Source organism: Heterodontus francisci, chromosome 28 (genome assembly GCF_036365525.1).
Source record: "Heterodontus francisci isolate sHetFra1 chromosome 28, sHetFra1.hap1, whole genome shotgun sequence".
NCBI lineage: Eukaryota > Metazoa > Chordata > Chondrichthyes > Heterodontiformes > Heterodontidae > Heterodontus > Heterodontus francisci.
In genome coordinates, this window is record NC_090398.1 from 13,084,871 (window position 1) to 13,112,251 (window position 27,381).

General features: G+C 44.5%; 1 protein-coding gene across 2 annotated transcripts in view; it reads right to left on the reverse strand.

The window, feature by feature from the left end:
• Positions 1-10,736: 10,736 nt before the first annotated feature.
• Positions 10,737-27,381, reverse strand: part of LOC137385099 (NACHT, LRR and PYD domains-containing protein 3-like) — a 47,370-nt gene continuing 30,725 nt past the window's right edge. For both annotated transcript variants that reach the window (XM_068059864.1, XM_068059865.1), the window contains exons 6-11: positions 22,282-24,037; positions 17,810-17,896; positions 17,527-17,697; positions 17,272-17,442; positions 12,413-12,580; positions 10,737-11,543 (exon numbers count right to left, since the gene is read on the reverse strand). In XM_068059864.1, the coding sequence (XP_067915965.1) occupies positions 11,399-11,543; positions 12,413-12,580; positions 17,272-17,442; positions 17,527-17,697; positions 17,810-17,896; positions 22,282-24,037 (2,498 nt within the window). In that variant the 3' untranslated portion in view covers positions 10,737-11,398. The remainder of the gene's footprint in view (positions 11,544-12,412; positions 12,581-17,271; positions 17,443-17,526; positions 17,698-17,809; positions 17,897-22,281; positions 24,038-27,381) is intronic.

The window sequence follows — 27,381 nt, forward strand, 5'->3', positions numbered from 1 at the left end:
CTAACCTGAAACCGCAAACCCTCATCCCCAATAACCCTGACCATCTAACCTGAAACCCCAAACCCTCATCCCCAATAACCCTGACAACTTAACCTGAAACCGCAAACCCTCATCCCCAATAACCCTGACAACCTAATCTGAAACCGCAAACCCTCATCCCCAATAACCCCAAACCCTCATCCCCAATAACCCTGACAACCTAACCTGAAACCCCAAACCCTCATCCCCAATAACCCCAAACCCTCATCCCCAATAACCCCAAACCCTCATCCCCAATAACACTGACAACCTAACCTGAAACCGCAAACCCTCATCCCCAATAACCCTGACAATCTAACCTGAAACCCCAAACCCTCATCCCCAATAACACTGACAACCTAATCTGAAACCGCAAACCCTCATCCCCAATAACCCCAAACCCTCATCCCCAATAACCCTGACAACCTAACCTGAAACCCCAAACCCTCATCCCCAATAACACTGACAACCTACCCTGAAACCCCAAACCCTCATCCCCAATAACCCTGACAACCTAACCTGAAACCCCAAACCCTCATCCCCAATAACCCTGACAACCTAACCCCAAACCCTCATCCCCAATAACCCTGACAACCTAACCTGAAACCCCAAACCCTCATCCCCAATAACCCTGACAACCTAACCCCAAACCCTCATCCCCAATAACCCTGACAACCTAACCTGAAACCGGAAACCCTCATCCCCAATAACACTGACAACCTACCCTGAAACCCCAACCACTCATTCCCAATGACCCCAAACCCTCATCCCCAATAACCCCAAACCCTCATCCCCAATAACCCTGACAACCTACCCTGAAACCCCAACCACTCATTCCCAATGACCCCAAACCCTCATCCCCAATAACCCCAAACCCTCATCCCCAATAACCCTAACACCCTAACCTGAAACCACAAACCCTCATTCCCAATGACCCCAAATCCTAAAACCCAACAACCGCAACCCCTCATCCCCAATAACCCCAAACCCCAAAATATTGAGAACCTAACCTCAAACTCCAACCACTCATCCCCAATAACCCCAAACCCGAAAACCCTGACAACCTAACCCCAAACCCTCATTCCCAATCACCCCAAACCCTAAAACATTGAGAACCTAACCCCAAACCCTCATCCCCAATAACCCCAAACCTTAAAATCCTGACAACTGAACCCCAAACCCCAACCACTCATCCCCAATAACTTTAAATCCTAAAACTCTGACAACTAAACCACAAATCACCAATAACCCCAAACCCCTGAAACCCTAACTCCAAACCCCAACCACAAATCAATAAACCCTGAAACCCAAACCCCAACCACTCATCCCAGTAACCCTAAACCCTGAAACCCTAACCATAAATCCTAACCACGAATCTCCAATATCCCCAAACCCTATAACCCTGACAACCTAACCCCAACCACTAATCACCAATAACCCTGAAACCCTGACCCCAAACCACTAACTACCAATAACCCCAAACCCTAAAATTCTGACAACCTAACCCCAACCCCCAACCACTCATCCCCAGTAACCCCAAACCTGAGTATCCTGACAACCTAACCCCAAACCCTAAAACATTGATAACCTAACCCCAAATCCTCATCCCCAATAATCCCAAACACTAAATCCCTGACAACATAACCCCAAACCCCAACCACTCATCCCCAATAACCCCAAACCTTAAAACCCTGACAACCAAACCCCAACCACTCATCCCCAATAACTTTAAATCCTAAAACTCTGACAACCAAACCACGAATCACCAATAGCCCCAAACCCCTGAAACCCAAACCCCAACTACTCATCCCAGTAACCCTAAACCCTGAAACCCTAACCCTAAATCCCAACCACTAATCTCCAATAACCCCAAACCCTAAAACCCTGAATCCCAACCACAAATTCCCCAATAACCCCAAAACCCTAACCACTAATCCCCAATAACCCCAAACCTGAAAACTTCACCCTAAATCTCAAACACTAATGCTCAATAACCCAAATACTGAAACCTTGATCCCAAACCCTAAAACCCATACCCCAACCACTAATCCACAATAACCCCAAACCCTGAAAGGCTGAAACCCCAAACCCAAAGCACTGAGACTCCCAACTCCAAACCCTGAAACCGAAAACCCCACTCCAAAGCCCTGAGACCCAAAAACCTGAAACCCGAATAACGTTAACAACATGAACCCCAATCCTAAACACTAACCTGCAATAACATTAACACAGTGAAGCCCAGTCCCAAATACTAAACCCCAATAACCCCTAAACCCCAATAACATTAACATCATGAACCCCAGTCCCAAACACTAAACCCCAATAATATTAACATCATGAACCCCAGTCCCAAACACTAAACCCCAATAACCCCTAAACCTCAATAACATTAACACCATGAACCCCAGTCCCAAACACTAAACCCCAATAACCCCTAAACCCCAATAACATTAACACCATGAACCCCAGTCCTAAACACTAAATCCCCAATAATATTAACATCATGAACCCCAGTCCCAAACACTAAACCCCAATAACCCCTAAACTCCAATAACTAACACCATGAACCCCAGTCCCAAACACTAAATCCCAATAATATTAACACCATGAACCCCAGTCCCAAACACTAAATCCCAATAATATTAACATCATGAACCCCAGTCCCAAACACTAAACCCAATAACCCCTAAACCTCAATAACATTAACACCATGAACCCCAGTCCCAAACACTAAATCCCAATAATATTAACATCATGAACCCCAGTCCCAAACACTAAACCCAATAACCCCTAAACCCCAATAACATTAACACCACAAACCCCAGTCTGAAGCATTAAATTCAATAACCCCAATCCCCAATAACATTAACATCATGAACCCCAGTCCCAAACACTGGACTTAATAACCCCTAAACCCCAATGCCATTAACACCATGAACCCCAGTCTGAAACACTAAACCCAATAACCCCTAAACCCCAATAACATTAACACCATGAACCCCAGTCTGAAACACTAAACCCAATAACCCCTAAACCCCAATAACATTAACACCATGAACCCCAGTCTGAAACACTAAACCCAATAACCCCTAAACCCCAATAACATTAACACCATGAACCCCAGTCTGAAACACTAAACCCAATAACCCCTAAACCCCAATAACATTAACACCATGAACCCCAGTCTGAAACACTAAACCCAATAACCCCTAAACCCCAATAACATTAACACCACAAACCCCAGTCTGAAGCATTAAATTCAATAACCCCAATCCCCAATAACATTAACATCATGAACCCCAGTCCCAAACACTGGACTTAATAACCCCTAAACCCCAATGCCATTAACACCATGAACCCCAGTCTGAAACACTAAACCCAATAACCCCTAAACCCCAATAACATTAACACTATGAACCCCAGTCCCAAACACTAAACCAAATAACCGCTAAACCTCAATAACATTAACACCATGAACCCCAGTCCCAAACACTGGACTCAATAACCCCTAAACCCCAATGACATTAACACCATGAACCCCAGTCTGAAACACTAAACCCAATAACCCCTAAACCCCAATAACATTAACACCATGAACCCCAGTCTGAAACACTAAACCCAATAACCCCTAAACCCCAATAACATTAACACCATGAACCCCAGTCTGAAACACTAAACCCAATAACCCCTAAACCCCAATAACATTAACACCATGAACCCCAGTCTGAAACACTAAACCCAATAACCCCTAAACCCCAATAACATTAACACCATGAACCCCAGTCTGAAACACTAAACCCAATAACCCCTAAACCCCAATAACATTAACACCACAAACCCCAGTCTGAAGCATTAAATTCAATAACCCCAATCCCCAATAACATTAACATCATGAACCCCAGTCCCAAACACTGGACTTAATAACCCCTAAACCCCAATGCCATTAACACCATGAACCCCAGTCTGAAACACTAAACCCAATAACCCCTAAACCCCAATAACATTAACACTATGAACCCCAGTCCCAAACACTAAACCAAATAACCGCTAAACCTCAATAACATTAACACCATGAACCCCAGTCCCAAACACTGGACTCAATAACCCCTAAACCCCAATGACATTAACACCATGAACCCCAGTCTGAAACACTAAACCCAATAACCACTAAACCTCAATAACATTAACACCATGAACCTCAGTCCCAAACACTGGACTTAATAACCCCTAAACCCCAATGCCATTAACACCATGAACCCCAGTCTGAAACACTAAACCCAATAACCCCTAAACTCCAATAACATTAACACCATGAACCCCAGTCTGAAACACTAAACCCAATAAACCCCTAAACCCCAATAACATTAACACTATGAACCCCAGTCCCAAACACTAAACCAAATAACCGCTAAACCTCAATAACATTAACACCATGAACCCCAGTCCCAAACACTGGACTCAATAACCCCTAAACCCCAATGACATTAACACCATGAACCCCAGTCTGAAACACTAAACCCAATAAACCCCTAAACCCCAATAACATTAACACTATGAACCCCAGTCCCAAACACTAAACCCAATAACCACTAAACCTCAATAACATTAACACCACGAACCTCAGTCCCAAACACTGGACTCAATAACCCCTAAACCCCAATAACATTAACACCATGTACCCCAGTCTGAAACATTAAATTCAATAACCCCAATCCCCAATAACATTAATACCATGAACCCCATTCTGAAACATTAAACCCCAATAACACCGAAACCCCAATATCATTAACAACATGAACCCCAGTCCCAAACAGTAAATCCAATAACCCCTAAACCCCAATAACATTAATACCATGAACCCCAGTCTGAAACGTTAAACCCCAATAACCCCAAACCCCAATAACTTTAACACCATGAACCCCAGTCCCAAACACTGGACTCAATAACCCCTAAACCCCAATAACATTAACACCATGAACCCCAGTCCCAAAAACTGGACTCAATAACCCCTAAACCCCAATAACATTAACACCATGAACCCCAGTCTGAAACACTAAACCCAATAACCCCTAAACCCCAATAACATTAACACCATGAACCCCAGTCCCAAACACTTGACTCAATAACCCCAAACCCAATAACATTAACAACATGAACCCCAGTCTGAAACATTAAACCCCAATAACCCCAAACCCAATAACATTAACAACATGAACCCCAGTCTGAAACATTAAACCCCAATAACCCCAAACCCCAATATCATTAACAACATGAACCCCAGTCCCAAACAGTAAATCCAATAACCCCTAAACCCCAATAACATTAACACCATGAACCCCAGTCTGAAACATTAAACCCCAATAACCCCAAACCCAATAACATTAACACCATGAACCCCAGTCCCAAACAGTAAATCCAATAAACCCCTAAACCCCAATAACATTAACACCATGAACCCCAGTCTGAAACGTTAAACCCCAATAACCCCAAACCCCAATAACTTTAACACCATGAACCCCAGTCCCAAACAGTAAATCCAATAACCCCTAAACCCCAATAACATTAATACCATGAACCCCAGTCTGAAACATTAAACCCCAATAACCCCAAACCCAATAACATTAACAACATGAACCCCAGTCCCAAACAGTAAATCCAATAACCCCTAAACCCCAATAACATTAATACCATGAACCCCAGTCTGAAACATTAAACCCCAATAACCCCAAACCCAATAACATTAACAACATGAACCCCAGTCTGAAACATTAAACCCCAATAACCCCAAACCCAATAACATTAACAACACGAACCCCAGTCTGAAACATTAAACCCCAATAACCCCAAACCCCAATATCATTAACAACATGAACCCCAGTCCCAAACAGTAAATCCAATAACCCCTAAACCCCAATAACATTAACACCATGAACCCCAGTCTGAAACATTAAACCCCAATAACCCCAAACCCAATAACATTAACACCATGAACCCCAGTCCCAAACACTGGACTCAATAACCCCTAAACCTCAATAACATTAACACCATGAACCCCAGTCTGAAACATTAAACCCCAATAACCCCAAACCCAATAACATTAACACCACAAACCCCAGTCCCAAACACTGGACTCAATAACCCCTAAACCTCAATAACATTAACACCATGAACCCCAGTCTGAAACATTAAACCCCAATAACCCCAAACCCAATAACATTAACACCATGAACCCCAGTCCCAAACACTGGACTCAATAACCCCTAAACCTCAATAACATTAACACCATGAACCCCAGTCTGAAACATTAAACCCCAATAACCCCAAACCCAATAACATTAACACCATGAACCCCAGTCCCAAACACTGGACTCAATAACCCCTAAACCTCAATAACATTAACACCATGAACCCCAGTCTGAAACATTAAACCCCAATAACCCCAAACCCAATAACATTAACACCATGAACCCCAGTCCCAAACACTAAATCCAATAAACCCCTAAACCCCAATAACATTAATACCATGAACCCCATTCTGAAACATTAAACCCCAATAACCCCAAACCCCAATATCATTAACAACATGAACCCCAGTCCCAAACAGTAAATCCAATAACCCCTAAACCCCAATAACATTAACACCATGAACCCCAGTCCCAAACAGTAAATCCAATAACCCCTAAACCCCAATAACATTAACACCATGAACCCCAGTCCCAAACAGTAAATCCAATAACCCCTAAACCCCAATAACATTAATACCATGAACCCCAGTCCCAAACAGTAAATCCAATAACCCCATAACCTCAATATCATTAATACCATGAACCCCAGTCTGAAACGTTAAACCCCAATATCATTAACAACATGAACCCCAGTCCCAAACAGTATATCCAATAACCCCTAAACCCCAATAACATTAATACCATGAACCCCAGTCTGAAACACTAAACCCCAATAACCCCAAACCCAATAACATTAACAACATGAACCCCAGTCTGAAACACTAAACCCCAATAACCCCAAACCCAATAACATTAACAACATGAACCCCAGTCTGAAACATTAAACCCCAATATCATTAACAACATGAACCCCAGTCCCAAACAGTATATCCGATAACCCCTAAACCCCAATAACATTAATACCATGAACCCCAGTCTGAAACACTAAACCCCAATAACCCCAAACCCAATATCATTAACAACATGAACCCCAGTCCCAAACAGTAAATCCAATAACCCCTAAACCCCAATAACATTAACACCATGAACCCCAGTCCCAAACAGTAAATCCAATAACCCCTAAACCCCAATAACATTAACACCATGAACCCCAGTCCCAAACAGTAAATCCAATAACCCCTAAACCCCAATAACATTAACACCATGAACCCCAGTCCCAAACAGTAAATCCAATAACCCCTAAACCCCAATAACATTAACACCATGAACCCCAGTCCCAAACAGTAAATCCAATAACCCCAAAACCCCAATAACATTAATACCATGAACCCCAGTCCCAACTACTAATCCCCAATAATCTTAACACCAGACCCCAGCCCTAACCAGGAATCCCAAGAAATTTCTGATCTTAACACCATAAATGCAAACAACAAAACACATAAATAACCAGTAACCCATCCTTAATCGTTATACATTCAGACTTAACCCCAGCCGCTAATTGCTAACCATAACCATCACATCCCAACCGTGACCATCCCCAAGTCCTTCTCACCATGGTGTTAAGTGAGGTAGGGTCACCAGTCCCTGCAACGTTATTGAGTACAAAAGTTCGCCCATGTTACCTATAGTCTTTGTGGAGGAGGAAGCTGCAAAGCTCATTGAGTGAAACAGGCTCGAATGACGAGGTGGCGATTTCCGAGCTTCCTCTCCTACACCAGATGCAGATATGCCCTTATACTGAGTTCTGTAAAATGGAAACCAAACTGTGCTCAGTAAGGCGAATAGTCACGATGCTGAAACTCACTCGAGTGAGGGTGGAACACTGATATAATTGTGGCATCGGATCTGGCAACAGGTTATTGTCAGAAGCACTTTGCAGGCAGCCCAATGATCAGATGTAACCTGGGCCACACCTGGATCTACCAGCACTTGTGTGTAACATCCTTGATGTCTTCTGATGTGAAACAATACAGAAGACGTGAATGGAGGGGAAAAAATCAGGCTGGAAGAAGGTTCCTTGAATGAAGAACACACGGGCCTGTTTTATGTCTCCTCTGCTTGAGATCAAGGACATGAAATGATGAAACGACGGAAAGTCTGCTGAAGAAACCTGAAAAACCCAGGAGAGACATTGTTTATTTGAACAGAGCTGTTACAACCAGGTGAGAAAGGTGTCCCTCTTAGCCTTCATCTAGTCTTACCGTAACAGAGTTTAATTTTAAACACACCGTATTTTCAGCTCCCCCTCGGTGAATCCTTGTTCACCACTTTCCAATTATACAGCAAAGAAACCATCACAGACAGGTTTTCTTAGGTTTAAAGAAGAAAAGTTGAAATTTATTAAACTTGAACTTGAACTCTAACTCGGTTAACGCCTGCGGATACACGACACGCCCCATTCTAGCAAGCGTACGCGATACACACATGCAAATAGAGACAGAAAAGAGCAGAAGAGAAATAAAGTGGAAAAGTTTGCGGCAATATCTGAAGAGTTTTTGTTACGGTTCTTCGAGCTCACTGTAGAGTCTTTGATTGAAGGTAGATCTTGCTTTTCGTTGGGGCCCAGTGTTCTTCTTAAACCTTGTTCACTGTAGGAGACTTTTCTCTCTTGGAGTTCAAGTGTCCCCAGTGGATTCAGAGGCTTGTGAGAAAGAGATGGGAGCAGGCAGGAGGGAGATCTTCTCAGTGCAGGAGAAAACAGACACTCTGAGTTCCAACTCTCTGTGGCCAGTGCAAAAGTGGAACAGCCAGGTAGTCATTTGACCAGCTGGTCTAACCAGTCCTGGTCATTGTGGATTGTATCCTCTTTAGCAGACCCTCACCTTCGATGTCTGTTAGTATGTAAATTTTCTTTTTCCAGCCACGGCTGATCTGTTTAACAAGTCATTTCCTTGCTCCAATCTGTGTTCATGATAAAATTGATGTTCCTCATTCTTGGCAGGTGAGGGCCTAGCATGGCAAGATGGCAGAATGAATCACACCGATCGCCATGGGGAAGTGTTCGGAACAGCAAGAAAGGTAAACTATCATTGAACTGGTACAGTGCTTTTAGCATTAATAGCCTCAAGTGGACTTGTATTCCGTCAAGTATTGAAGGTTAAGGTTGATCTAATCGAGGTGTCTAAAATGATTAAAGGAGTTGAAAGGGGTGATAGAGAGCAACTACTTCCTCTATTTGGGCGAGTCCAGGACGAGGGGACAGAACCTTAAAATTGGAGCCAGGCCGTTCAGGGGTGATGACAGGAAGCACTTCTTCACACAGAGGGGAGTGGAAATCTGGAACTCTCTCCCCCAGAAAGCTGTTGTAGCTGGGGAGGGTCAATTGATAATTTCACAACTGAGCACAATTGATTTTTGCTGGGTAAGGATATTAAGGGTATTGGAGACAAGGCGGGTAAATGAAGTCCGTGGTGTCGAGTGGCCTCTTCCTGTTCCAGCGTAACAGGCTCGAGGGGCTGAATGGCCTCTTCCTGTTCCTGTGTAACAGGCTCGAGGGGCTTAATGGCCTCCTCCTGTTCCTGTGTGACAGACCCGAGGGGCTGAATGGCCTCTTTATGTTCCTGTGTGACAGGCTCCAGGGGCTGAATGGCCTCTTTATGTTCCTGTGTGACAGACCCGAGGGGCTGAATGGCCTCCTCCTGTGTAACAGGCTCAAGGGGGCTGAATGGCCTCTTTATGTTCCTGTGTGACAGACCCGAGGGGCTGAATGGCCTCCTCCTGTTCCTGTGTAACAGGCTCGAGGGGGCTGAATGGCCTCTTTATGTTCCTGTGTGACAGACCCAAGGGGCTGAATGGCCTCCTCCTGTTCCTGTGTGACAGGCTCGAGGGGCTGAATGGCCTCCTCCTGTTCCTGTGTGACAGACCCGAGGGGCTGAATGGCCTCTTTATGTTCCTGTGTAACAGACCCAAGGGGCTGAATGGCCTCTTTATGTTCCTGTGTGACAGGCTCCAGGGGCTGAATGGCCTCCTCCTGTTCCTGTGCAACAGGCTCGAGGGGGCTGAATGGCCTCTTTATGTTCCTGTGTGACAGACCCGAGGGGCTGAATGGCCTCCTCCTGTTCCTGTGTAACAGGCTCGAAGGGGCTGAATGGCCTCTTTATGTTCCTGTGTGACAGACCCGAGGGGCTGAATGGGTCACTGACCCGAAATGTTATCTCTGCTTCTCTTTCCACAGATGCTGCCAGACCTGCTGAGTGAATCCAGCATTTCTTGTTTTTATTTCAGATTTCCAGCATCCGCAGTATTTTGTTTTTATTCCTGCTTACAGGATCTGTGTAGCAGAGTGTGCTATGTGTTTGTATTTTATATCTAACTATCTGATGCAGATAGTTGTGCTTGTATAACAGATCAGATATACAGGAAGTGACAATGGGACTGAACATTGCTAATCAGAATGGTATGTGGGTTAGTTTCACTTAATGCAGTTTGTGAAACAACCTGTAAGAAGTGTTTAAAGTTATAAAAGATGGATCAGGGTAGATAGCAGTAAACTGTTTCAGTGAGTAAGCAGTCAACAGCAAAGGACCATAGCTACAAATCTGAGATTTTAGACAGGGAGCAAGAGAAACCTTTTCACATCGTGAGTTGTGTTGCTGTGGAATTCACATCCAGGGTTAGTGACTGAGGCAAAGTTCAGTAATGACATTAGTGGTCATCGTGTCTCGATCCAAGACAGGCCTCAGTCCAGTCATTCACTCCAAAGGTTGGTTAAGTGGTTCAAACTAAGAGGATCCACATATTAGGGAGCCTCCGTGACAGTAAATAAAATCAAACTGGAAATAAATACCAATATATTTTCTTTTTTTAAATTTTAATAACTTTTGCTGAATGTGACCTATGCCAAACGCTGGGCTGTTGGATCACCATCTGAAATGATGGCACTAATCTTGCGCTTTCTCAAGCCTGCTAGTAAGCCAATGCTGAGCGCATCTGAGTCACATTTGCTGTCCACTACATTTACAGTCATGAAGCGAGGACTGGCCTCCTGCTTTAAAGCAGAACTGTCTCTGATGAGAAAAAAAAACCTTTTGTCCACTTATCTTGGCACATTTTATACATTCATATACTAACCGCCGCAGGCTTGGAGGGCCGAATGGCCTGTTCCTGTGCTGTACTGTTCTTTGTTCTTTGTAATACAAAGGAGATATTGAATCGAGTCCCTATGGGTCCCCGTTTTGTCACGAGTTTGCTTGATGTTAATTGTTAGTCTGTAACCAGGCTGATGTCCCAGATCCTTTACTGATAATCGTTGTGTACACTTCCACAATGAGTCCGTGACTGTGATTGCTCAGTGACTGGAGACAGTCTTTTCCATTTGAACTGAACTTATTCCTCTGCAGCCTGAAACACAGTGGTTAATATCCATCACAGGTTAATCATCCCAACAGGAGGTATTCATACAGCAGAGGCTGTTCTTTGCTTTATTAACAGGCAGTAAATCAGTGGCTGAGGAGATTCCATGTCCCAGTGTGGGCTCCCAATCTGTGCCCAGACTGCAGAAGGGGAAAATTTAACCCTGAAAACATGGACAAGAGGAGCAACAGGAATGGGCTCAGCAGTCAAGTGGATTGTATTTGTGTGTGTGGACCACAGCATTTGTGTTAATGATCAGCATAAACATTTATTCAGATCCATGGGGAAGTAACGGAATGATGGAGGGAGACCATTGAAATGAAGAGATTGCAGATAGGTTCAATGTGAGTTTCTGGAGAGAGAGAGAAGGGCTTAGAGATATGATGAGAAGGTGGACAGATTGGGTTAAAATCTGTCAAAAACATATAGACATGTTGATATTTAAATCTTTTTATTGTTAACAGCTCTTATAAAGTTCTTAGCTGGAGACGCTCACCAGATCTGAGCACAGAAATTCAGCTGACACTCAGTGCAGGAATGGGGAGTTCTGCACTGTCAGAGGTGCCAACCTTTGGATGGGGTATTCAGCAAATACCTGACCTTCCTGTTCATGTGATGTTTGGTCCTTTTGCACTGTTTGAAGAAGAGCAGGGAGTTCTCCCAGTGTCCTGACCAAAACTCCTCCATCAATCAACACCACCGCAAAAAGATAAACGCTGAATTTGTCTCATTGCTCTTGGTGGGACCTTGCTGTGCACTGTGAGGTGAATCACTGGGATGTTTCTATCAGTTGATTCAGAACAGGGCAGGAAGGAATATATTAAACCCAGCCACCCCTTGAACACTGGTACACCCACCTGATCTCCTGGAGGTAAGTGTGTCTCTGGATCAGATTCTGAAGACCGTTAATGGACTGGTCTGTGAGCAAATTGTTGGACAGGTTCAGCTTCGACAGCGACATGTTTATAATGGGAGTCACAGTGAGTTCCTCTGTGTAGGTATCTGTGATCCCATTACCCTCCAGTCTGCACAGATCAGAAATAATCAGATACAATAACAGGAGAGCAAGCATTATAAAGAAGCAAGATATAGAGATGGTGGCAGAGAAAGAGAGAGGGATGTCAGTAAAAAGGAGTCCGATTGAAACAAACAAAGAACAGTACAGCACAGGAACAGGCCATTTGGCCCTCCAAGCCTGCGCCGATCTTGATGCCCGCCTAAAGTAACACCTTCTGCACCTCCGGGGCCCATATCCCTCTATTCCCTTCCAATTCATGTATTTGTCAAGATGTCTCTTAAACATCGCTATCGTATCTGCTTCCACCACCTCCCCTGGCAGCAAATTCCAGGCACTCACCACACTCTGTAAAAAAACTTGCCTCGCACATCCCCTCTAAACTTTGCCCCTCACACCTTAAACCTATGTCCCCTAATATCTGACTCTTCCACCCTGGGAAAAAGCTTCTGACGATCCACTCTGTCCATGCCGCTCAAAACTTTGTAAACCCCTATCATGTCGCCCCCCCCACCACCTCCGTCGTTCTAGTGAAAACAATCCGAGTTTTTCCAACCTCTCCTCATAGCTAATGCCCTCCAGACCAGGCAACATCCTGGTAAACCTCTTCTGTACCCTCTCCAAAGCCTCCACGTCCTTCTGGTAGTGTGGCGACCAGAATTGCACGCAATATTCTAAGTGTGGCCTAACTAAGTTCTGTACAGCTGCAACATGACTTGCCAATTTTTATACTCTATGCCCCGACTGATGAAGGCAAGCATGCCGTATGCCTTCTTGACTACCTTATCCACCTGCGTTGCCACTTTCAGTGACCTGTGGACCTGTACGCCCAGATCTCTCTGCCTGTCAATACTCCTAAGAGTTCTGCCATTTGCTGTATACCTCCCACCTGTATTAGACCTTCCAAAATGCATTACCTCATATTTGTCCGGATTAAACTCCATCTGCCATTTCTCCGCCCAAGTCTCCAACCGATCTATATCCTGCTGTATCCTCTGACAATCCTCATCATTATCCGCAGCTCCACCAACCTTTGTGTCGTCCGCAAACTTACTAATTAGACCAGCTACATTTTCCTCCAAATCATTTATATATACGACAAACAGCAAAGGTCCCAGCATTGATCCCTGCGGAACACCACTAGTCACATCCCTCCATTCAGGAAAACACCCATCCACTGTTACCCTCTGTCTTCTGTGACCGAGCCAGTTCTGTATCCATCTTGCCAGCTCATCTGTGATCCCGTGTGACTTCATCTTTTGTACCAGTCTGCCATGCGGGACCTTGTCAAAGGCTTTACTAAAGTCCATATAGATAACATCCACTGCCCTTCCTTCATCAATCATCTTCATCACTTCCTCAAAAAACTCAATCAAATTAGTAAGACACGACCCCCCCTTCACAAAACCATGCTGTTTCTCGCTAATAAGTTCGTTTGTTTCCAAATGGGAGTAAATCCTGTCCCGAATAATCCTCTCTAATAGTTTCCCTACCACTGACGTAAGGCTCACCGGCCTATAATTTCCTGGATTATCCTTGCCACCCTTCTGAAACAAAGGCACAGCATTGGCTATTCTCCAGTCCTCTGGGACCTCACCTGCAGCCAATGAGGATGCAAAGATTTCTGTCGAGGCCCCAACAATTTCCCCCCTTGCCTCCCTCAGTATTCTAGGATAGATCCCATCAGGCCATGGGGACTTATCTACATTAATGCTTTGCAAGACACCCAACACCTCCTCCTTTGTGATAATGAGATGACTGAGACTATCTGCACTCCCTTCCCTAGGCTCATCATCCACCAAGTCCTTCTCTTTGATGAATACTGATGCAAAGTACTCATTTAGTACCTCGCCCATTTCCTCTGGCTCCACGCATAGATTCCCATCTCTGTCCTTGAGTGGGCCAACCCTTTCCCTGGTTACCCTCTTGCTCTTTATATATGTATAAAAAGCCTTGGGATTTTCCTTAATCCTGTTTGCCAATGAATTTTCATGACCCCTTTGAGCCCTCCTAACTCCTTGCTTAAGCTCCTTCCTACTGTCTTTATATTCCTCAAGTGCTTAGTCTGTTCCTAGCCTTCCAGCCCTTACAAATGCTTCCTTTTTCCTTTTGACTAGGCTCACAATATCTCACGTTATCCAAGCTTCCCAAAACTTGCCAAACTTGTCCTTCTTCCTCACAGGAACATGCTGGTCCCGGATTCTAATCAGCTGACGTTTGAAAGACTCCCACATGTCAGATGTTGATTTACCCTCAAACAGCCGCCCCCAATCTAAATTCTTCAGTTCCTGCCTAATATTGTTATAATTAACCTTCCCCCAATTTAGCACCTTCACCCGAGGACTACTCTTATCCTTATCCATAAGTACCTTAAAACTTATGGAATTATGGTCACTGTTCCCGAAATGCTCCCCCACTGAAACTTCGACCACCTGGCCCGGACTCATTCCCCAATACCAGGTCCAGAATGGCCCAATCCATAGTTGGACTATCTACATACTGTTTCAAGAAGCCCTCCTGGATGCTCCTCACAAATTCTGCCCCATCCAAGCCCCTAGCACTAAGTGAGTCCCAGTCAATATAGAGGAAGTTAAAATCACCCACCACCACAAGCCTGTTACCTTTACATCTTTCCAAAATCTGTCTACATATCTGCTCCTCTACCTCCCGCTGGCTGTTGGGAGGCCTGTAGTAAACCCCCAACATCGTGACTGCACCCTTCCTATTCCTGAGCTCCACCCATATTGCCTCGCTGCATGACCCCTCTGAGGTGTCCTCCTGCAGTACAGCTGTGATATTCTCCTTAACCAGTAATGCAACTCCCCCACCCCTTTTACATCCCCCTCTATCCCGCCTGAAACTTCTAAAGCCTGGAACATTTAGCTGCCAATCCTGCCCTTCCCTCAACCAAGTCTCTGTAATAGCAACAACATCATATTTCCAAGTACTAATCCAAGCTCTCAGTTCATCTGCCTGACCTGTTATACTTCTCACATTGAAACAAATGCACTTCAGACCACCAGTCCCGCTGTGCTCAGCAACATCTCCCTGCCTGCTCTTCCTCTTAGTCCTACTGGCCTTATTTACTATGTCCTCCTCATTTATTTCACTAGCTGTCCAACTGCCCTGGTTCCCACCCCCATGCCACACTAGTTTAAACCCTCCCGAGTGACGCTAGCAAACCTTGCAGCCAGGATATTAGTGCCCCTCCAGTTTAGATGCAACCCGTCCTTCTTGTACAGGTCCCATCTGTCCCCGAAGAGAGCCCAGTGGTCCAGATATCTGAAACCCTCCCTTCTACACCAGCTGCTCAGCCACGTGCTTAGCTGCACTATCTTCCTATTTCTAGCCTCACTGGCACGTGGCACAGGGAGTAATCCAGAGATTACAAATCTAGAGGTCCTGTTTTTTAACTTACTACCTAACTCCCTAAACCCCCCCCTGCAGGACTCTTCCTGCCTATGTCATTGGTACCGATGTGTATCACAACCTCTGGCTGTTCACCCTTCCCCTTCAGAATGCCCCCTATCCGTTCAGAGACATCCTTGACCCTGGCACCAGGGAGGCAACATACCATCCTGGAGTCTCTTTCACGTCCACAGAAGTGCCTATCTGTGCCCCTGACTATAGAGTCCCCTTTAACTATTGCTCTTCTGCGCTTTGTCCCTCCCTGCTGAACAACTGTGCCAGCCGTGGTGCCACTGCTCTGGCTGCTGCTGTTTTCCCCTGATAGGCCATCCCCCCCAACAGTATCCAAAACGGTATACTTGTTAGAGAGGGGGATAGCCACAGGGGATTCCTGCACTGACTGCCTGCCCCTTCTAGCGGTCACCCATCTATCTGCCTGCACCTTGGGTGTAACCACTTCTCTAAAACTCCTGTCTATGACGCTTTCTGCCACCTGCATGCTCCTAAGTGCATCCAGTTGCCGCTCCTACCGATCCATGCAGTCTGTGAGGAGCTGCAACTGGGTGCACTTCCTGCAGATGTAGTCGCCCGGAACGCTGGAAGCGTCACGGACCTCCCACATCTCACAGGTGAAGCTGACATTTCTATTACTAATTAATAAATTAATTTAAAATAAATAAATGCTTATTAAATCCTTACTAAATTATGATACACTTAACTATGTGGTCCCTAGTGCTAGATTTCTACTATAAATATTAAATGCTATCTAAATACAGTAATCTCCTCCCTCTGGTTTAGTTACTCTACTTATTAATTAGTTAATTAGTGTTTTAATCAATTTTTACCAATGTTTTATTTTCAAATTCAGTACAGATCCCCTACCAGCCAATCAGGTCACAGCTTTCCTGTGACGTCATTTTTTCAGTTTTTTTTTTCCCCACCCGAGGTAACTTACTGGTCCGGAACTCCACAGTCCGAGTCTGCTCCGAGAATCCCCGAGGAAAGTATTTTATACTTACCAGTCTGGAACTCCGCCCTCAGAGTCTGCTCCGAGAAACACACTTGCATATTGAGAGTTCTCATACTCACACACACTCCCACTCACACATACACCCACACATACACCCACACATACACCCACACATACACCCACACATACACCCACACACACACCCACACACACACCCACACACACACCCACACACACACCCACACACACACCCACACACACACCCACACACACACCCACACACACACCCACACACACACCCACACACACACAGTGTTACTTACTCCAGTGTTTGGATTGAACAGCTCGGTTGACTCAGTGCAGCAGTCAGCAGTTTAAGTCCCAGGTCTCCGAGCTTGTTATTATTCAGCTTTAAATATGTCAATGACTGATTGTTCCCAAGAACAGAAGTGAGTTGATCAATGATATTACCTCGAATCAGATTATCACAGACCCTGGTGAGGAGAAAGAGCTGTGTTAACAGTCACGATATGAGAAAGATTCCCGACACACAGGAAGACAAAGGCAGATTAACTTACTCCAGAATCTGTATTTTACAGTGGCAACTGCTCAATGCCACACACAGGTATTTCACTCCAGTGTCTCCCAGTTTATTCTTACTCAGGTAGAGCTGTGTCAGTGATGAGTTGCTGGTGAGATCCTTTGCAAGTTGCTGGGCATCTGTGTGGGAGATACCATTGGAACACAAGCTAGGGGGAGCAGAGTGAAGTAGAGAGTATGTTAAAATTGGATCAGTAAGATCATATGTAAACAACCTGCACAAACACTCCACAGGGACAATATACACAGTATATCACTTACTCCAGTGTATGTATTTTACAGTGCGGCCTTGTCAGTGTAGATGAGAGCAGTTTCACTCCTTCATTGGCGAGATTATTACCCCTCAGTCTAAACACAAACATACAGAGACTCAGAGACCAGTTTTGTGCAGTCAATTAAACCGCTGGTTAATTCAGATTTAGCTCCATAGATCAACAATTAATTTCTGTTCAAATTAAACAACAAAGATTATGATATAAAAGGTATGAGTGTGAAAATCTATTCATCATATGTAAACGTATATTAGTGCAGGCACAGAGAGAGGAACAAGACAAGTGGAAAGGACACGAGCTGTTCTGGAAGATTACCGAGGATCAAGGAGGAAGCAATGTTCTGGGATAATATTGTGTGCATTTTCCAGCCCAAAGCTTGGGGGTTGGTTTTTGTCTTCAACCGGGTGTCATCTGTCACCTGGACAAAGCACAGAAAGGAGAGGATTGCACATCCCTCACAGAACTCGACAGAGTCTAATCCCATTCTTTCAAAAGGCAGGAAAATCCGATGGATTCTGTTACAATCCTGTGACTCAGCTTTTACTCTTTGTGCTTCCGGCAGACAATCTTATCTCTCCATTGATACCATAGCTTTCTCTCTCTCCATTACCTCTCTCTGTCTCCACTGATCCTATCTCTCTCTCCATTGATCCTATATCTCTCTCTCTCTCCATTGATCCTATATCTCTCTCCATTGATCCTATCTCTCTCTGTCCCCATTGATCCTATCTCTCTCTCGCATTTGATCCTATAACTCTCTTTCTCTCCATTGATCCTCTTTCTCTGTCCATTGATCCTCTCTTTCGCCATTGATCCGAACCCCCTCTCTCTTCATTGATCTGTCTCTCTCTCTGTCTCTCTCTGTGTGTCTCTGTGTGTGTGTGTGTCTCTCTCTCTCTGGCTGTGTCTCTCTCTCGCTCTCTGTCTCTCTCTCTCTGTCTCTCTCTCTCTCTGTCTCTGTGTGTATGTCTCTCTCTCTCTCTGTGTCTCTCTCTCTCTCTCTGTGTCTCCACACAAAATTGGCTAAGTGGCAGGAAACAAAGGGTAATTGTTGACGGCTGTTTAAGCGACTGCAAGACTGTTTCCAGTGGCGTTCCGCAGCTCTCAGTACTGGCTCCCTTGCTTTTTGTGGTGTATATTAACGATTTGGACATACATGTAGGTGGCATGATCAAGACGTTTGGCCATGTGGTAGATAGCGAGGAGGATAGCCCTAGGCCGCAGGAAGATATTGATGGTCTGTTCAGATGGGCAGAAAAGTGGCAAATGGAATTTAACTTGGAGAAGTGTGAGGTGATGCATTTGGGGAGGTCAAACATGGCAAAGGAATACACAATTAATAGAAAAATACTGAGAAGTGTAGAGGAGGCAAGGGACCTAGGAGTGAATGTCTACAGATCCCTGAAGGTAGCAGGACAGGTCGATAAGGTGGTTAAGAAGGCATATGGAATCCTGTCCTTTATTAGCCGAGGTATAGAATATAAGAGCAGGGAGGTTATGCTGGAATTGTATAATTCATTGGTTAGGTCACAACTTGAGTACTGTGTGCAGTTCTGGTCACCTCATTACAGAAAGGATGTAATTGTACTAGAGAGGGTACAGAGGATATTTACGAGGATGTCGCCAGGACTGGGAAAATGCAGCTATGAGGATAGATCTGATCGGGGGTTGTTCTCCTTGGAACAGAGAAGGCTAAGGGGAGCTCTGATTGAAATGTACAAAATTGTGAGCAGCCTGGATAGAGTGGAGGTGAAGGGTCTATATCACCTTAGCAGAGGGTCAGTCACGAGGGGACATAGACTTAATGTGATTGGTAGAAAAATTAGAGGGGAGATGAGGAAAAACCTTTTCACCCAGATTGTGATGATGGTCTGAAACTCACTGCCTGAAATGGTGGTTGAGGCAGAAACCCTCAACCCATTGAAAAGGAGTCTGCATATGGATCTCAAATGCTATAAGCTGCAGGGCAATGGATGCTGCAAAAATGGGATTGGAATAGATGGATCGTTTTTCGTCCGGCACAGACACAATGGTCCAAGTGGCCTCTTTCTGTGCCTTAAACCTTCTATGATCCTCTCTCTCTCTCTTTCTCTCCATTGATCCTGTCACTCTCTCTGTATAGATCCTGTCTCACTCTCTCTCTCTCTCTCTCTCTCTCCATTGATCCTATCTCTTGCTCTCTCTCTCTCTCTGCATTGATTCTCTCTCTCCATTGATCCTCCCTTTCTCTCCATTGATCCTCCTTATCAGATAAGCAAGGAGCTAATGGGAGGAAAGATCTTGTAACAGTCTCCATCACGAGGGACAAAGTATTTGCCAAACTAATGGGACTAAAGGCAGACAAGTTGCCAGGACCTGATGGCCTGCATCCAAGGGTTTTAAAGGGAGTGGCTGCAGAGATAGTGGAGGCATTGGTCGAAATATTCCAGAACTGACTGGATTCCAGGAGGTCCCAGCAGATTGGAAAACCGCGAATATGACGCCCCTGTTCAAGAAAGTTGGGAGACAAAAAACCGGAAACTATAGGCCAGTCAACCTAAAATCCACCATTGGGAAAATGCTAGCATCCATTATTAAGGAAGAACTAGCAGGATATTTAGAAAAGCTGAACGCAATCAAACAGAGTCAACATGGTTTTTGTGAAAGGGAAATCATGTTTGACAAATTTGCTAGAGTTCTTTGAGGATTGAACAAGCAGAGTTGATAAAGGGGAACTGGTAGATGTAGTGTATTTGGATTTAAGGAAGACATTCGATAAGGTGCCACATAAAGGATTATTGCACAAGACAGGAGCTCATGGTATTGGGGGTAATATATTAGCATGGATTGAGGATTAACTCACAGAAGACAGAGAATCAGGATTAATGGGTCTTTTTCAGGTTGGTAAGACTTAACTAGTGGAGTGCCACAAGGATCAGTCCTAGGGCCTCAGTTATTTACTAACTATATTAATGACTTGGAGGAGGGGGCAGAGTGTAAAAATAGGTAGGAGAGCATGTTGTGATGCGGACATAAGCAATCTGCAAGGGGATATAGATAGGTTGAGTGAGTGGGCAAAATCTTGGCAGATGGAGTTTAATGTAGGAAAGTGTGAGGTCATGCACTTTGGTAGGAAGAATCAAAAGGCAGACTATTATTTAAATGGAGAGAGACTCCAAAAAAGTGCAGCACAGAGGGATCTGGGTGTTCTTGTGCATGAAACACAATGTTATCATGCAGGTGCAGCAAGTAATTAAGAAGGCAAATGGAATTTTGGCCTTTATTGCTAGGGGGGGTTGGAGTGTAAAAATAGGGAAGTCTTGTTACAACTGTACAGGGTGTTGGTGAGGCTGCGCCTGGAGTACTGTGTATAATTTTGGTCCCCGTATTTAAGAAAGGATATACTGGCATTAGAGACAGTTCAAAGGAGATTCACGAGGCTGATTACTGGGATGAAGGGGTTGACTTATCAAGAACGGCAAAACAAGTTAGGCCTTTGTTCATTAGAGTTTAGAAGAATGAGTGGTGATCTTATTGAAATGTACAAGATTCTGAGGGGGCTTGACAAGGTAGATGTTGAGAAGATGTTTCCACGAGTGAGGGAATCTTACATAGTTACAGAATAAGGGGACACTCATTGAAAACTGAGATGCGAAGTAATTTCTTCTCTGAGGATAGTGAATATCTGGAATTCTCTACTGCAGAGAATAGTGGAGGCTAGATCACTGAAAGTATTTAAAGAGGAGGTAGGCAGATTTTTGAAATATCGGAGAGTTGAGGGGTTTGAGGAGCAGGCACGAAAGAGGAGTTGGGGTCTGGGACAGATCAGCCATGATCTTATTGAATGGCGGGGCAGGCTGGCGGGGTCGAATGCCTACTCCTGCTCCTATTTCTTATGTTATCAGTAATAAATTAAGATCAAATAACATATATCTGTTATAATCCTGGGAGAAACTGGACACAGTGGACAAAACAAGTGTGTGGGAGGGATCTGTCCTCCTATTTTGGGAATGCTTGGCTCCACTGCCCTGATCTATGGGGATTCTATCAATAAACTGTGCAGGAGATGTCTTGGATGAAGGAAATATTATGCTGAGGATATTTCTTGCATTAGTGACAGTACTGCTTTGCCTCACAAGGAAAGGGGAATTACATACACTGAGAACTAGCTGCAATAATAAATATTAATAGAGGTATTAAATCTTTGGAATGGTACATGGTGTGTCCAGTGTTCCTTCACACTGATACTGTACAACTTCACAGAACCTGGGGAACATTTGAAATGTGAATCATTCTGTGTTTCTCACACATACACACAGCTCTCCTGGTAAGAGGGGGTGGGGGGGGTGGGGGGGTGACACTGACAGATCTTGAGAAGAAGGAAGGTCGTTCTGATTTGGAAACAGGAAAGAAAAAGAGGAAAGCAGGAAATTAAATGGCTGAAATATGTCTAAGAGGAAGAGATCAACCCTAAGGAAATACCTGAGCACATTGCATTTGTGTAGAACAGGTGCCAGTCTCTGGATCCCTTCGGTTCCGAGGGAGCAGTTATTGAGGTTAAGCTCCTGAATCCCATCACAGTGATCAGTGACAGTCGCCAGCACAGCACAGTCCATAGGCTTGAGTTGGATTGCATTGTAGGGAAATTGATCACCGAGTGTGAGTGTCCCTCCTGATCCCACAGTGTCTCGCATTAACCCTCCGTGCTGTGTCTCAAACAGATAATACAGTGATTCCAACAGTTTGATTTTGCTGAGTTTATTCTGCGTATTACTGAGTTTACTTTCAGTTTGTTTCTTCACCCAGTCGATCACTATACAGGTGGTCTGATGAGGAAGGGGCCCCAGGAGCTCTTCGACTATCCGAGCTGAACTCGATGAGGAGAGACCGACCATAAATCTGAGGAATGTCCTGAATCGGTCGTCTGTCTCAGCAGAATTCAGGAACTGTGTCAGGTTCTGGTGATCGACTGTCAGGTATTTAGCCAGAGCTGCTACAAACTCCTGGAGGGTGATGTGAATGAAGGAGAACATGGATTCAGAAATGTCTGGGTCCAAGTGTTCAATCACAAATCCTGGCAGGGTCTGTGATCGCTCCAGTCTGAAGTAATTTAAATGCTTCTCATTGAACTGAAAGATGTTCTGAGCAATTCCCTGATAGGCCATTTCACCAGTTCGGAGTACCAGGTCACGAGTTTGTTCAGGACGAAGATCGTGATGTTTATAAATGTTGAATTCATGGTTTTTGAAAATGTTCAAGATGTAGCAAGCAAATAGTTGAGTGATGGTCGTCGGTAGTGTTTTCTGTATCCCCTGCATTCGTCTTAAGGCTGGGGCCAGTGAGTAACAGATGATTCTGCAGTAGGAGGGGTTGTCACACATAGAGTACAGGATGTCATTCTGTTCCACATGGGTGACAGCTGCTTCTGCCAGGTGTTGATCTGTAAAGTATTTCTTAAAGTACTCCCTGCGCTGCTCCTTTAAGAAACCCACAATCTCTGCCCACAGATTGATCTCAGCTTTTCTCAGTGCGTCCAGTTCAGTCGGTCGAGTTGTGACCAGCACTGAACAGCCTTTCAGTACTTTCTGTTGGATCAGACAGCGCACAATGTCAGACACTTCACACTGACATTCCGGGTGGAAACACTGGTGCTCAGTCAGTGAATTTCTCTTCCAGTCTGTGAAATCAATCTTCTCCTTAAACTCCTCTAAACTGTCCAATATAAACAGCAGTCCCTGAGGTTCCTCCCATAAGTGCTCGATCCTCTTCCCAAAGTGAGGATATGAATCCAGGATCAGTTTCTTGATACTCGTCCTGCCTTCAATGTTGTTGAGGTCTCGGAATTTAAAGAGGAAGACAAACTGAAACTGTTGGTATATTTTCCCATCAGTCCAGTCACGGACAATCTTCTGGACCATGATGGTCTTCCCGATCCCTGCCGGACCACTGACCACCACCGTCCCAGACAGGCTGCTTTTACCAAAACTGCTCCTGAACAACTGACCGATTCTTACAGTTTCCCATTGTTCTTTGATCATCTTTCTTTGGCCGTCCTCACGCCTTTTCCCTCTCTCTGTCAGGTAATGTTTTGAAAGACTCTGATCAGGGTTGGAAACAATGATGACCTGTTCTGTATATTGATCCGCCAGGGAGAATTTATCCTTTTTCCCACCAATAACTTTTACCAGTAGATTCTCATTCTTCTCACGGAGGGATGTTTTGTGTTGGTCCTGAAGTTCTTGAAGTGAAAATTGAAGTCGTTATAAATAGTATAACATTGTCAAGAAAACACAATATGCCAAATGTGAAACATTAATTCATCTGTTGGAAACTTACATTAAACTTTTAATGGGAAAAATCCTACAGTTAACTTTTAAAAAACTGGCAACCAAGATGGCCACCACAATTTGCATCTGAAATATCTCACAGTCCAGGACATCGAATTGGAGACACATGTCTAACAAAAAGCCCAGCCAGGGCAATACTTTGGCGAACTGAGTAGATTATCCAGATCATCCTCGTTAGCAGGACTTTCAAAGCAATCTTGAGACATTCAAGCGTGGAGAAGTCCCTCCAGGAGAAAACGCTGACAATACCACCTGAGAGAGGTTTTGGGTTTTCGAGCTTAGATCTGATTAAAAGCAAAGGGGATTGAGTGAATCATGTGACTGTCTCCCCCGGCTGTGTAAAACTGGGAATTTCATTACACACACGAGACAAACAGTAACTGAAAGCAAGTTTTGGGCAGAAGCACAAAGGGCTGTGTGACTCCCTTTCTCTCTCTCTCTCTCTCTCCAGAAAACCTCAAGTTTGAAAACCCTCTGCGACCCTGGACCCTCTAAGCCTACAGATTGCTGCAGAGATCAGGGGAAGAGAGCCAACTGTATGACTGCCTCCAAGAAAATCCTGAGCCAAGCGGGTCAGCCAATAATTTCACTTTGACCAGCCAAAGACTTCACGAATACAACTTCATCCGGAAGATCACCAAAACCACCACAACCTTTCAGACTCTTGTATTTAACTTTTATTTACTCTGGACTCTAATCCAACCCAAAGAACCTACCTTCTGCCCTGTAATCTATTTGTGTGATCCTCGTGTGAATGTGTGCGTGATTGTGTAGTGTTTTTTTTTAATTGTTGTTAGGTTGGGTTTAGTTTGTTGAGTATCGTAAATTTACCTCTTTCTTGTTTAAACTCAAGAAAAGCTGTCCGATAGGGCAAAAAATAATCACAATAAAGGTAAAAGGTAAAATACTCACAGAAGTGGTAAGTACAACCACTGTTTAAAAAGGAATAAACCTTGTTGCAGTCAGATAAGAGGAAGGGCAGGAGGGGCGACTGTGACCCCCCTCCTCACCTGGCTATAACAATATAGACAACAATAATAGAACAGATACAGAAAATAATCAAAAAGGCGAATGGAATAGAGATATATAAATAATATGAGGACGAGAAGACAAGGGGGTAGAAGTCATGCTTCAGCTATACAAAGCCCTCCATATCTGGAGGTTACTGTGAGCATTTCTGGGTGCCACATCTTTGGAAGGATATATTGGCCTTGGAGAGAGTGCAGTATAGATTTGCCAAAATGGTACCTGGACTCCAAGGGTTATGTTTCAAGGAGAGATCACACAAACTGGGGCTGCATTTCTCAGAATTTAGAAGGTTACATGGTGATTTATTGGGGAGATGGTGGCACAGTAGCAATCTAGAGGCCCAGGCCAATGCCCTGGGGACACGGGTTCAAATCCCTCCACGGCAGCTGGTGGAATTTAAAGTCAATTAATTAATAAGTTCCATTAATTCAGAATAAAAATCTGGAATTGAAAGCTAGTCTCAGTAATGGTGCCATGAAACTATCATAGATTGTCATAAAAACCTATCTGGTTCACTAATGTTCTTTAGGGAAGGAAATCTGCCCTCCTTACCTGATCTGGCCTAAATGTGACTCCAGGCCCACAATAATGTGGTTGACTCTTAACTACCCTCTTAAAGGGCCTAGCAAACCACTCAGTTGTCAAAGGCAATTAGGGATGGGCAACAAATGCTGGCCTTGCCAGTGATGCCCACATTCCATGAAAGAATAAAAAAGAAATCCAAGTTTTCAAGATATTAAGGGGAACAAATAAAGAAGATAGGTAGAAAATATTTCCCCTGACTGGGGAGTGCAGAAGTAGGGGGAATTAGAGCCAGACCTTTCAGGGCTGAAATTAGGAAACACTTCTCCAGACAAGAAGTGGTAGAAGTTGGAACACTCTTCCAAAAATGATAATTGATGCTGGGTCAAATATTAATTTCAAAGCAGATAGATTTTTGTTAACTGAAAGAATCAAGGGATATGGGGAAAGGCAATGAAAGGGAGTTAGGTCACAGATCAGCCAGGGTCTCACTGAATGGCAGATCAGGCTCAAGGGGCTGAACGGACTCCACCTGTTCCTATGTTCCCAATCCCAAGGTTTGTAAACCGGGATCAGTCTCACAGTTTGTAAACCGAGATCGGTCTCACAGTTTGTAAACCGGGAACTGACTCACAGTTTGTAAACCGGGATCGGTCTCACAGTTTGTAAACCGGGATCCGTCTCACAGTTTGTAAACCGGGATCAGTCTCACAGTTTGTAAACCGGGATCAGTCTCACAGTTTGTAAACCGGGATGGGTCTCACAGTTTGTAAACCGGGATCGGTCTCACAGTTTGTAAACCGGGATCGGTCTCACAGTTTGTAAACCGGGATCAGTCTCACAGTTTGTAAACCGGGATCAGTCTCACAGTTTGTAAACCGGGATCAGTCTCACAGTTTGTAAACCGGGATCAGTCTCACAGTTTGTAAACCGAGAACAGTCTCACAGTTTGTAAACCGGGATCAGTCTCACAGTTTGTAAACCGGGATCAGTCTCACAGTTTGTAAACCGGGATCAGTCTCACAGTTTGTAAACCGGGATCAGTCTCACAGTTTGTAAACCGAGAACAGTCTCACAGTTTGTAAACCGAGAACAGTCTCACAGTTTGTAAACCGGGATCAGTCTCAGAGTTTGTAAACCGGAATCGGTCTCACAGTTTGTAAACAAGTGTCGGTCTCTCAGTTTGTAAACCGGGATCAGTCTCACAGTTTGTAAACCGGGATCAGTCTCACAGTTTGTAAACCGGGATCAGTCTCACAGTTTGTAAACCGGGATCAGTCTCACAGTTTGTAAACCGGGATCAGTCTCACAGTTTGTAAACCGGGATCAGTCTCACAGTTTGTAAACCGGGATCGGTCTCACAGTTTGTAAACCGGGATCAGTCTCACAGTTTGTAAACCGGGATCAGTCTCACAGTTTGTAAACAAGTGTCGGTCTCTCAGTTTGTAAACCGGGATCAGTCTCACAGTTTGTAAACCGGGATCAGTCTCACAGTTTGTAAACCGGAATCGGTCTCACAGTTTGTAAACAAGTGTCGGTCTCTCAGTTTGTAAACCGGGATCAGTCTCACAGTTTGTAAACCGGGATCAGTCTCACAGTTTGTAAACCGGGATCAGTCTCACAGTTTGTAAACCGGGATCAGTCTCACAGTTTGTAAACCGAGAACAGTCTCACAGTTTGTAAA